Source organism: Emys orbicularis, chromosome 1, assembly GCF_028017835.1.
Source record: "Emys orbicularis isolate rEmyOrb1 chromosome 1, rEmyOrb1.hap1, whole genome shotgun sequence".
Lineage (NCBI taxonomy): Eukaryota > Metazoa > Chordata > Testudines > Emydidae > Emys > Emys orbicularis.
In genome coordinates this window covers 332,022,918-332,036,674 of record NC_088683.1, presented here as the reverse complement: position 1 = coordinate 332,036,674, position 13,757 = coordinate 332,022,918, and the positions used below count along the sequence as shown (strand labels likewise).

Below are 13,757 nucleotides of genomic sequence, written 5' to 3'. Positions count from 1 at the left end.
ATTGACAAAATATTATGTGAACTTCCCTCCCCCCTTCCTCTCCTAAAACTTGATCCTCCTCCCACATCACAGATGCAGAAGTTTTTCATCTGCTCTCCTCCTCTAACCTCTCCACTTGCCCCAGTGACCCCATCTCATTCCAGGCCCTCCTTCACTCCACTCTCATCCCCTCCCCTCCCTTACTCTTCTCCTTAACTTCTCACTCTGCTTTGGTTCTTATACAAGCATGCTTTAGTAGCTCCCATCTTAAAAAAAAACCTTCCTTTTTCCCATCCAGCACCCCGTCTCTCTTCTCCCCTTTTTTCTCTAAGCTCATTGAACACACTGTTTACAATCACTGTCTGGAGTTCCTCTCCTCTAATTCCATCCTAGAACCTCTTCAATCTGGCTTCCACCCCTTGTACTCAAGCAAACTGCTCTCACCAAATTCTCTAATGACCTCTTCCCAGCCAAAGCTCATAACCAGTATTCCATCCTCATTCTCACGGTCCTGTCAACCGCCTTCAACACAGTCAACTCTGCTCTTCTTCTTGAAATACTGTCCTCCCTTGGCTTCCATGACTCCATCCTCTGCTGGCTCCCTTTATACCTCTACAATTGCTCCTTCAGGGTACCCTTTGGAGGATCCTTCTTGTTCCCCTCCAGTGTTCTGTGAGGGCTCCACAGGGCTCAGTCCTTGGTCCCCTTCTCTTCTCCCTCTACCCCTTATCTCTGGGTAATCTCATCTGCAAACACAAATTCAACTGCCATTTGTATGCTGACGTGTCACAGATCTGCTCTACTCTAGACCTGCCTGCTTCTGAAATCTCAGCCTGCCTCATGACATCTCTTGTGACTGTGTAGCCATCAGCTCAAACTCAACAGGGTTAAAACAGAGCTCTTTAAGATGCACACTCACACACACCCTTCCTTTCCTGATCACAGTGGACAACACCACCATCCTGCCTGTCACTCAGGTCCATGACCTGGGCATCATCTTCAACTTGGAACTCCTTCTAGGTCCTCACAATATCTAAGTCTTGCAGAGTCTTTCTGTATAACATCTAAGATAAGCCTTCCCTATCCTTCCACGCATCTAAAACTCTTGTACAGGCTCTCATCATCTTATGTCTTGATTGCTGCAAAATCCTTCTTTCTGGCCTTAACAAACACAGTCTTGTCCCACCTGTTGTCACACAGAATGCAGCTGAAAAGATCATTTTCTTAGCCTGTCACTTTGACCATATCACCCCTCTTTGTCTCCCTTTTCTCTAATGCATCAAAAATAAGCTTCTTGTCTTCATTTTCAAGGTGCTTTATGACCTATCCTTGCCCTACCTATTCTCTCTCATTTGCTGCTCAGAGGTTGGCTTCCACCTCTGATCACCAGTGATGTCAGCTTCCTTTGCCCACTTGTTAAATTTTCAAACAAGCATCTTTGTGCTTTCTGCCATGCTGCCCCATATCCTTGTCAGGAACTTCTCGAAAGCATCAGCAAAGCTACTTCATTATCCACCTTAAAACTCCTATCAGGCTGACCAATATTCTCATTGTTTCCTTGTACTTCCCCATTAGTCTCTCTGTGTCCATCTGTTGTCTCTTTTCTTAAGCTTAAATTATAAGCATTTTGGGTCAGGGACCCACCTCTTTGTTCTGTGTTGGTACAGCACCAGCACAATGGGGTCCTGGTCCATGACTGTGGCTCCTTGGTGCTGCAGTAATACAAATAATAATAATTCTGCAAACATGCACACAAGCAACTTCATCTACATGAGTGTTCCCATTAAAGTCAGTAGCCCTGCTTACTCGTGTGTACATGTTTGCAGGATTGAGACTTAAGAGCATATTGCAACTGTTGAGTGGGTTCTGAGTAAAACTAGGCAGACTGTTTCTCGCTATCACAGCAAACGCCAGCACAAGAACTAGAGAAGCACAAGAAGCAATTCTTCTTAATTTGGCGTTTTTCTGTTATTTTCACATATGTTCTACCTACAGCATTTCAGCTAAATTTCACAGTGGGAAATTAATGGAATTCATATTCTTGTTTCCTGTAAATATCCCATTCTAACACACAGGCCTAATATTTAGAGTACATGTGTTTCATGACATAACCAATGCTGAGGAAAATCTCAACATTATGGGCAAGACATTTTTCACTGCATTCAACAGATAGCAAATGCTCTTCTGTTTTTAATGTGTTGATGTCTTATCAGTTGTACCAAGAATAAAATAAGACCAGAACTTACTCTGTTCCCAGAATCTCATAATTTTCAAATTGTTTCCAGTCTGATTTCTTTTTCTGTGTTGCATAGTCTTTAATCTATTGCTTTAGGATAGGCAAGTTTTGACTTTGGAGAAATTCACCTAGTTAATAAACAAGGATTACTCTCCCTCTTCACCCTCATTCTACTGCAGGGGTTGGCAACGTTCGGCACGCGGCTCGCCAGGGTAAGCCTGGCGGGCCGGGCCACTTTATTTACCTACTGACGTGGCAGGTTCGGCGGGAAGCGGCGCGGGCCGAGGGATGTGCTGGCCGCGGCTTCCCGCCGCCCCCATTGGCCCGGGACGGCGAACTGCGGCCAGTGGGGGCCGCAATCGGCCGAACCTGCCATGTCAGCAGGTAAATAAACTGGCCTGGCCCGCTAGGGTGCTTACCCTGGCGAGCCGCGTGCCGAACATTGCTGACCCCTGTTCTACAGCATATAGCCATATCTATGTCTTTGAGTATTGTAACAAGAAAAATATGAAGTCTCCTGCCTTATCTTTTTCTAAGAATATAATTGTCACATAATGTAAAAAAGTCATTCAAAAGTTCCACAAAGTTATACAAAGAAAACTCTTTGTGTCTAGAATGTCCCAGTGAGCATATGTTGAGTTCCCTGAAGAAGACTGATGTGTTGAAATGTTTAAACACAGAGACTACTTTTGAGAATTACTTTCTGTACATGGGCTGACAGCCGTGACTGCTGTGAACCTGAAAGTGAAAAGAGAGAGGGGCAGAGGACTAGAAAGACACATTTTAAGGAATATATATGAAGAATATAAATAAAAAATGTTTAGGTTTTTTAAATAGCCTTTTAGATATTCAGAGGGAGAGGAGAGATTCTTCCTTGTCCATATGTTTACCTATCCCTGGCTGCCTTACACCCATTTCTTATGAAATACAGTAAACAAGGCTTTTCTTTTGTGGCTTAGGTCTTTGTTGTTATGAGCAACATATAACTCCAGACAACCTAGCATCAGAATGATTTCAGGTTAGAATTGTTTGGACTCCATCTCATTGCTGAGGATTGATTAAAATATAGTTATTGACAAATGTAAATGCAAATACAATGGAGAGAAATCTATGGGTGAAATTTTCCAAAAGCTGTCTTCATTGTCTGTCTAACTCTGCTTTCACTGAAGTCGATGGGAGATTTGCCATTGACCTCAGTGGGAGCAGAGTTAGGCCAGTGCTGTGAGCGCTTTGGGAAATCAGTCCCTCCCTAAATGTGTGTGCTATTTTTTTTTTCTTTTGAGGTCTGTCCATTCTCCCTAGGTGCCCTCGACAAAACTTACAAACACACACAAAAAACCTCTCTATAATAACTAAACTTCAACAGTTTCATTCTATGCAACCACTACCCAGAAAACCAGGGAATTAAAAATTTAAACCATCTTCTGTCTCCAGTAACCAAATGATCCTGGTAATTCTCTCCTTTTTCAAATTCTTGTTGGGGGGGGAGATAAACTTTTGCACTAGAATCTTTGAAACACTGTAGACTGTATTAAACTAATTGTTTCAAACCAAGCTGCCCTGACTCTTCAGGCTCTTATAGAACGCAAGTATATAGCACTTGTGTAATTCTATTGATTCGTTCTGAGAGGTGTTTGTACATGAAAGCTTGCTACAAATGGGATTTAATATATCAAAATTTATATATACATAATCTATATATACACATTGTCGTGGGTCGGGCCTGCAGTCGGGCTGGCGCATTCCCAGCCGGGGCTGGGCAGCCTAGCAGTCAGGGTCAATCACTGCCCCCAGGCTTGGGGCTGGGCGGCTTAGTAGCCAGAGTCAATCACTGTCAGGATGGGCTACCACCTCAGGGTTGGCGGCGGCCAGGCTAGGGGGAGCCGGGTCCTCCCTCTCCACCGGGTCCCAACCCAGGGTCCGGTTGGTGGTAGGGTTGCCTGCCACCAGCTCAGCGGGGATCTGGCCAAAACACTCCGAGCTAGCCTCCAGTTGTCCAACCAACTCCCAGCAAAGACTTCGTGGGTTACTTCCTAACCGCTTCTCCACATCTCGTGGCTTCCTAGTTCCCTTGGTTCCTTCTCCCTCAGTCGCATCCAGCGCCTGGGGGTTGAGGGTTGCTGTCAGCTGGCTGGCTTCCGCGGCCCTTCAGCAGGAGCCGGCGGCACACCTCCTTCCCCTATGGTGGTCCACCCAGACTGAGCCAGGCTGCTCCCTTTTATACTGGTGTTGCACTTTGAGCATGCCCATTACAGCCATGGGGGCGTGGCTTCCTCAGACCACAGTGAGGGGTTAACCCTCGCAGTCCCAGTGAGGGGCATGCACGCCCCGTGTCTGTCTCTGTCTCTCTCTCTCTCTCTCTCTCTCTCACACACACACACACACACACACACACACACACACACACACACACACACACACACACACACACACACTAAATTAAGTGCTTCCTGGAGATATAATCTGTAGATATAAAGGTATATTTGCTACTGAGATAGATTGGAGAGTGAGCAACCTATTTAATTCTGAAAAGTAGAAACTGAAATATAGTACTTCTTACAACTTCTGTATGTTCTGTAGTTCTGAAATATGCCCATGACAGGAGTAGTTGTCAACATAAATTCATTTGTCTCTGTTACATGGTAAAAGGGTATACGGGAGTATAGGTAATAGTGTTACATCAGCAGTGCAATAACCAGGCTTGACACAAAGATATGGTACAGAATGCTGCAATAAATATGGAAATGCTGAAATAATTCTCTTCAGTGTTTACATGAGACCACTCGGAAAGATAATGAAAGAACATGGGCTCCTCTGCCAGCAGTATGCGAACGACATTCAACTGCATGTTTAAGCATATTTAAGGTGTTTGCATAGAATTAGGCACTTGCATCAGGTAATCTACTACCAGTATTAATAATTTATATATATATTTAATTTATAGTTAGTATTAAAATCACAAGCATTCCTCATCAGTTACTACCAGAGGCCAAGTACATCATTAATGAATGCTAAAGGTGACAGATCTCAAGACGTATTCAGTGTTTTAATATAGTCAGATGAATATTTCATGAGAATAACTGTTAGCAAACTCAGACCAAGAATTCTTAAACAAAACACAATACTTTTGTATTCAGTTTCCTTAGTCAAACAGAAAAACTGAACCATTATGCATTATATAAATTACTATAGATAGAATTGACAGTACAGAAATAATTCCCCCTCCAGGAATCCGTAAATGTCTTACGTGTTTGTACATACAAATTGCAAGTCAAGATAATTTAATGTAATCAGATAAGAACTAAAGTTAATTCATAAAACATTTTCTATGTGTACACACATTTTCATGGTATGTTTTCTGCCCTCCCTTTTTATCTCACTTTATTAAAAATGCTTTAGCTAGTATATAACAAAGGACAAAGGTTGTCCTATTCAAGTAAACATTTGACTTTGAGCTTATTTGTCAGATATGGTGGTGAAGTGCCATTCAATGAACATCATTTCTTTAATAGATTTTCAGCCTCTATGTATCTTCTGGAACAGGGCTATCAAACTCCTGACCTGGATGTGAACGCTAGCCTGCTTGTGGTATTTATCTAACCCCGTCACATGTTTGCATTCTCCAGGGCACAGGCTTTTGATTACAAAAATAATGTAGTTGCTAGTCCACATGGTTACAAAGATACCCTCTTAAAGTGAGCTGGTATCATTCTGTCTTAGCCTACCTCAACAGCTCTAGAAGATGTGACCTATACCATTCATCCAGCAGCACATTAATTCTGAAGTTTAATGATGACATTGTAGGGGTAAGATTTTCAAATAACTTAAGTTTTCAATCCTGCAACTACTTTATGCATATATGTAAATAATTGCAATGCAAATTGGGTAACTGTATTTGCAAATAGCCAAATGAACAAAGGGTAGAAAGCGTATTAGTGACTTAAGGGAACTATTCACATGTTTAAACGTGCTTAAATGCTTTACAAGATCGGACCTACATTTATAGGGCCTGAGTCAGCAAAGGTGCATGTGATGACTAGGTTTGTTCGAAGATCAGTCCCATTTAACTCAATGGGACTGTGCATAAGTGTTTGCCCCACTTATGCCCCTGGCTCGCCAGGGGCATATTCTGTCCTTAAGTCTTTGTGCAAATAATTCTCTCTGACATCAGTGGAAGTTCCCTGGGGTTGAGGGTAGCTTGCTTTTTTATCTAAATTAGTAGACCCAGTCCATGGGCCGGAGTTAAACATGATAATTTGTTCCCCCTTGGCAGAATGAGTTTAGCAACGCAGGGTCTGTTAGGTCCTATTTCCCTCAATAGTCTAGACCTCGAACTTTTCCTTCTTTCTGTGACAAAACTTTATTTTCATTTGTGCTAATGGAACCTTGAAAGTTACTTTGTGCTTTTTAAATTAGAGCTGGTGAAAATATCCATCTGTTCTGAACTTAATCCATTTTCTGATTAGTTTAGAAGGAACCACTCCTAATTCTGTGAATGTATCTCTTTATTTGTAAGTATTTGCTGAATACTTGTATGTATTAGCTGAATTTACTTTGACACATGTTCATTCTATGGGTTGCTTGACTTGTTTGCTTCAACTGCTCAGTATTTGTTACTCACAGTGGATTATGTGAAAATTCAGTCACATAGTTTCTGCTTCCTGACTATATGACTGAAACTTATGAAGCAGGAGTGAAAAATGAGCTTTTTATTAATCTGTGGAAGGTGTATAATAACATAAGCATTTATTAATATTTTAATAAATATACAACAGGTGATACTCTTAATATCAAATACTACTTTATGAATTCTGATTAAACAAATATGGCATTTTTGTCATTTATTTCTTTAGTTGTAATTCAGTTTGAATATTATCTTGAGAAGTTCTTTGCAAGTTTCAGTCTACAAAATGAATCTGTAATGAGAACATAAAGCACAAACTTAGATCTACATACCATGCATGTGTCTTCCTTGTGTGTAGGTGTACACAATTAATGAGAGAATACGTGATAGCAAGATGTGATATCAATGTTTTATTGCATAAAATTAGAATACCTACGTGACTTGAGTGAGTGAGTTATACAGATCATCACAAATGAGTGCCAATAAAACCTTTAGAACACACTGTTCTGTGATACACTTACACATATGCGTTTATTACAAAACCTTTTATTCCATGCCACAACTGACCACCTGTGTTATACAGGAGGTCAGACGAGTGAGTGGATCACACTGGTCTTTCTGGCGTTGGAACCTATGAACTAAGATTACTGTTTGTCTTAGTTTATTTCAAGTATAATTTTCTTAGTGAATATGAGATCCAGCAGTTGTATCCAAGAACAGATAGAATGGGAGTGATGTTTTTAAAAAAATGTAAATGTGCTGTAATCTAATCTAGAATACCTTTTAGACATGGATACTCATCAAAAACGTAATCTCCAAACTATCTTTTTGTTGTAGTACTATTGAGTTTGTTATGTTTAACCGAAAGGAGTGGTGGATTAGCCACTGGGCCAACGGGGCCCGTGCCCAGGGGCCCTGGCCAATTGGGGGGCCTGGGAAAAATGGGTGCCCGGGCCCCAACCTGCTCCGCCCACCCAGCGCGCCTGCCAGGGAGTGGGGTTGGGACACGGGGGCTTGCCCGGGAGGGCGGGCTTGGGTAAGCCTCCACGCCCCGATCCCATTTCCATGGCAGGAGCGCGGCGGGTGGAAGTGGTGGGGAGGGGCCCCCAGTTGTCCTGACACAGAGTTCCACAAAATGGTAATCCGCCTCTGACTGAAAGACTCTAAAATACTATAGCAACTGATGAGCTAAAGAACAGTAATTTTGTGAGATAACTATTGTTTAATTCCCAAAACACCTTCCATACGTTTTTATTTTTGTAATTTTGCTGTGAAGTAGCATCTGAGATTCATGGCAATCATATATGCTGTTCAGTTGGTTATTTTTCCTTAGGTAGTTTGCAGTGCTGCTGAGGGCTTGTCTACGCTTGAAACACTACAGCGGCGTAGTGGCAACACTGCAGCTGTGCCTGTATAGTGCTTCAGGGGAGATACTACCTACGTTGATAGGAGGAGTTCCTCCACTGGCGTTAGTAATTCTTCCGTCGACATAGCACTCTCTTGCACTGATGGTAGCTTAATTGTGTCACTCCAGGGTGTGGATTTTTCACATCCCTGAGTGACATAGCTGGGTCAACCTAACTTTTTTAGTGTTGACCCGGCCTGGGCCTCACATTGCTTTTAGTGGTTTATATACACCACACTCCAACCATACAGTTCCCCTTACTGGTATTTTGAACTACTCTAGAACACAATGCACTAATGTTGAGCATGCTGCTTCTAACAGAAAACCTGCTTTTTCATTTCCGCTTGCTCACTCTCCATGACCTTTTCAGTACACTGTGGGAGCTTCATTGTGGGGAACATTAAGGGGATTCCTGCAGTGGTGATTAATTCACACTCTCCTTGCTATTTCCTTGCTGTCTTTGTGCATCCAAAGATCTTCAAGAAAACTTTTCTGGGAAAAGCACAAAGGGATTTTTGCTCTGGTGAGGGGTGCACATACCTAATACAGTGATTGGAGATGGATGAAAAGAGGAAAATAGAAATAAAAGGATCATTAAATGTCAAGCATGTACATTTTTATGATAAATTACTGTAAAGTCAAAGGCAATTTAAAAAAGAATATTATTGTGGGAATTCTTGTCATACAAGTGCTATTTAGGTGCATAAAGAAAATATGGCAATGTCTTTGTTTATCTATACTTGTATTTCATGTTTTCTTTTCAGTATAAGAATGAATGAATCCAGGATTCATATTGCTTAAAATTACCTAGAGGTGTCTACAAGCTCTGGTTGGTTTGATTTGCGTGCATGTAGAGCCACATCTTCCCTTCAGTCTGTCTTCTCACCCCATGCCTGTAAACAGATAGACTAGTAAAATTTATGATGGCAGTAGGTCCGAGTATATTCCCCAAGACCCTTGGATGGACTCAACACTTCTAAGGAACCCATCAGACTCCGCCAAACTTTCCCAGACTCTGCAGAGGACTCTGAGAGGTGTTGAGTATGTGCAAGGGGAGGATGTGGGCAGGGAGAGGAGAGGGTAGGGTAGGGTTGGAGAACACTTCTCAGCCACTGTGGCTATCAGAACTCCCTTGAAAAGTTAATGCATCCTTAAGTTGCATTCACTCTTCGGCATGTCATGGCTTATAGCTGCAAGGAAACCTGACTGAGTTTTAAATCAGTCTGTTTCGTAAAACACATGCTACAAAACCGATTAAGCTGTGCACATCCCCATGCCTTTTTACACTCTCTCAGAAATACATTCAGTAGTTTTAAAACTCTCGTCACACATCTGCTCTCAGATGGGTGTTTTTAAGTTGCTGCCAAAACCTTTTCTGGATTTGGTAGATTTAAACAGAATTGTTTGAAAATGCAACATTTGAACATAAATTCTCTGGTTTTATTTTTGAATATCTTCTTTGTTCAGCATTGATCCTTACTAGCAGTGAGAGAACACCACTGATGGAGAATGAAAGGAATCAGTTCTCCCTGACTGCAAGGGCAGTAGTCTTGATGCATGAATTTGAAGGTGGTGGTGTTTCCTTAGAGCACTTTTAGTACTGGGAGAGCTGAAAATCTGGAGTTGTCTGTTTGAGTCTGTAACTCTTCATTCTCCTTCAGGTTGAAGAGGAAGCTGAGGCCTTTCTGGATTATAGTGGAAGTGAAGAGGAATTTGACCCAAGCACCCTTCCAGATCCTGATAAATACAGAGGTTCTGATCAAGAGGCTGATCTGGATATTCAAGACAGCTATGGGTATGTTTTCTAACCTGAAGCACATTTTTTTTCCATTTTCCCTTCTCTTCCCAGAAAAAAAGATACACTCTAATATCTTTGCATCTGTAAAATGCCTTAGCTCAGCTTTCATCAAAAGAAATACAGCAGAGGTGCTGTATATATTTCTTGTTTTGCCATAGGTCATTTCTCACATGCATTTGGAGATGTTTCTACTTTTGAATGCTGCTTTGTTTAGATGTTGCAACAACAACATATTTTAAAGGTTTTTTTAATGCTCCCAAGACTTCCCCTTTTAGTTTTTTGGCTGAGCAGGTGCTGAACACAAATGAGCTCTTGTGAGTTTAGCCTAAGCAACCTCATTTATTTTGCCATGTTAGATTTAGGATTATGAGTCAGTGTCAAAGGGATCTCAATGAGAATATTCAAACAAAAAAATGTTTGACTAATTCCCTGGAGTTCATTGTGAAGTGCAGAAATAAATTTCTGTACCGTCACATCACAAATTTTATTTGAAAAGAAAACGAAGTCATATTAAAGTCATATCGTATATTGGGAATATATTTAATAAATGTGTTTAAGATGAAGCATGTGAGGAACAGAGAGATTGTGTCATTTGGAATAGTTAGCAATACAAATGAAGTTGAATCTGACCAGAAACATGTGCTATGGAATTAACCCTGGGTTAAAAAATATAGTAAATTCAAAATAGTTCCCTGAAGTATTTTTAAAATATACTTTTTATTCCAAGTGTGTTATGTTAGCGTACTGCATTTCTTCAATACACATATTGTAGGATTGCCAAAAGATCCTGACTGAAATCCTGGCCCCATTTAATTCATTGTGGGTTTTACCATTGACTTCAGTGGGGTCAGGATTTCATGCCCTGTGTTTCTTTGGTAAACAGAGAAGGCCCTTTGTTATAGGCTCTGATACATCCTGAAATCATGACAGTGGCACTTGGTGCATTAGACTGGAAGGTAGATGTTTATTTTGCCCCCTTTGACTCAACAGGAACTTGTAGTTGTCAGTTGTATAAGTATCTTTTGCCTTCAGGTCTCAAATCAGTTAAAATTACCTAGGCTAGATTGTTGCTAATCCTAATGTGGCTTCAAGGTAGGGAGAGAAGAGAGGTAGTGGTTAGGGCTACCCAGATCTTGACTCTGGATTACTACAAACAAGCCGGTAGCATGACTTTCCCCACCAATATGCTGGCCTATAGAACTGGCCAGGCATCAGTGGGAGGAAAAGGAAGCTTGCATCCTTTTCTGAGATGCAGTAAATTACTTCTTCCCATTGACTCTGAATCAGTTTCTTCCTGGTTTTACCCTCTGGCCTGATGCAGCAACTTGCCACCTCCTACTCAGGGCTGAGTGTGGAGACTCAATCTAGCCTTCTGAGAGTTAGCAGAAAATGTAAAAGGAGACCCACAAAAAATAACTAACTATTTAAATAAATTCCTCTAGTACAGGGGTGGGCAAACTACGGCCCGCCAGTCGTTTTAATCTGGTCCTCGAGCTTCCGCTGGGGAGCGGGGTCTGGAGCTTGCCCCATTCCGGCACTCCAGACAGGGAGCAGGGTCGGGGGGCACTCCACGCAGCTCCCGGAAGCAGCGGCATGGCCCCTCTCCAGTTCCTACACATAGGGGCAGCCAAGGGGCTCCGCTCTGCACGCTGCCCCCGCCGCAAGCGCCACCCCCACAGCTCCCATTGGCCGGGAACTGCAGCCAATGGGAGCTGCAGGGGCGGTGCCTGTGGATGGAGCAGCGTGCAGAGCTGCCTGGCCATGCCTGTGTGTAGGAGCCGGAGGGGGGGCCATGCCACTGCTTCCGGGAGCGACTTGAGGTAAACGCCGCCTGGAGCCTGCACCCCTGAGCCTCTCCCCGCACCTCACCCCCCTTCCCGCACCCTTGATCCTCCTCATGCCCTCTAAGCCCCTCGGTCCCAACTCGGAGCATCCTCCTGTTCCCCAAACCTCTCATCACCAGCCCCACACTCCCAGCCCGGAGCCCCCTCCCGCACCCTGAACTCCTCATTTCTGGCCCCACCCCAAAGCCCGCACCCCCAACCAGAGCCCTCACCCCCTCCCACATCACAACCCAACTTTTGTGAGCATTCATGACCCGCCATACAATTTCTATTCCCAGATGTGGCCCTCGGGCCAAAATGTTTGCCCACCCCTGCTCTAGTATGTGCTGAGCTTCTGCGATAGCTTGGGTCAGCCCATGGTGGGTATAGGGGAGTGATTTTATACTAATAATAGTCTGTCTCCTCCTCTTGACCTGACTGTGGGGGCGTTTAGCACATATTGGAGGAGTTTTGTTTAAATGATTAGCAAGCTGCCTTTAATGTATTAGTAGAGACTCAGACATCCAGCTATATTGGATGAATGCATCTACTAGAGGTTGATTGCTTAGAGCTGAAACAGCTAAGTGTGACAAAACTCTTTTTCTTAAGCTCCTCTTAAATGTCTAGTTACCACAGGGATCTCCTAATGACCACTGATGAATGGATTGATGGTTGGTTGGTTTTTGATTTGTTTTTTGCATACTTACTGTAGGAAAAAGGCAATAGGCTAAGGACACATTTCAACTTGGTTTAAGCAATATATAGTATATGTTTAACAATTTTCTGTTGTATTTCACTAGTTAAAATTTTGCGTTATCGTTTAGATGGTAAAGGCTGACTTGGCAAAGTCTTGATCTATTGTATAAGAATATTTTTAGAGGATTTTGACACAGTCAATTTAAAAATCAGTCTTCACTCTGGAGCACTAAAATGACTGTAAGCAAGATTAAAGAGAGCATTTTTCTCTGTTATTTTATGTTTTCTTTACTTTGTGTACCTGACAGCACTTCTCCCTATTCCATGTAATCAGCTAGTCCACAGTCCTGCAAATACAGCAACTCCTCACTTACCGTTGTAGTTATGTTCCTGAAAAATGCGACTTTATGCGAAACGATGCTAAGCGAATCCAATTTCCCCATAAGAATTAATGTAAATGGGGGGGTTAGATTTCAGGGAATTTTTTTTTGCCAGACCAAAGACATTATATACATATACAGTATAAGTTTTAAACAATTTTAAACAAACAGTTTAATGTTGTACACAGCAATGAATGATTGTGAAGGTGGTGGAGTAAGAGGGTGGAATATTTCCCAGGGAATGCCGTGCTGCTAAATGATGAACTAGCACTTGGCTGAGCCCTCAAGGGTTAATACGCTGTTGTTAATATAGCCTCACACTCTACAAGGCAGCATGGACTGAGGCAGGAGGGAGGAAACACAACAGATGCAGGGCAGTAGCTGCAAACACTTCCCTGCAAACACTGAACATGATGATGATGAGCCCACGCTATCCAGCTGGAGTGCACCACTCCCTCCTCCTGACAGCACATGCACGGCTGCACAGGTGCTGACTTTCCAAAGTGCTGGGGGGTGCATGCATGAGTGAGAGAGACGTGTATTGTCCCTTTAAGTACGCTGACCTCCCCCCTTCAAGTACATTGCCCTTTTAAACAGATCAGCCAGTTCAGACAGGAAGCAACAGCTTCCAGCAAGCTCCCTCCATTCTGTCCCCGAGCCCTGTCCCCCTCCTCCGCTTTGTGGAGAGCGGGGCAGGAGCAGGGGGACATCCTGATATCAGCACCCATCTTCTCTCTCCCCCCCTGCCCCCCAGCAAGCAGGAAGCTCCGGGGAGCAGCTCCAAGGCAAAGGGCAGGTCAGGAGCAGCAAGGCAGT

General features: G+C 42.9%; 1 protein-coding gene across 1 annotated transcript in view; it reads left to right on the top strand.

Moving 5' to 3' along the window:
• Window positions 1–13,757, top strand: part of DDX10 (DEAD-box helicase 10) — a 346,101-nt gene that overhangs the window by 319,229 nt on the left and 13,115 nt on the right. The window contains exon 17 of the mRNA XM_065414461.1: window positions 9,906–10,039. Coding sequence (XP_065270533.1) covers window positions 9,906–10,039 — 134 coding nt within the window. The remainder of the gene's footprint in view (window positions 1–9,905; window positions 10,040–13,757) is intronic.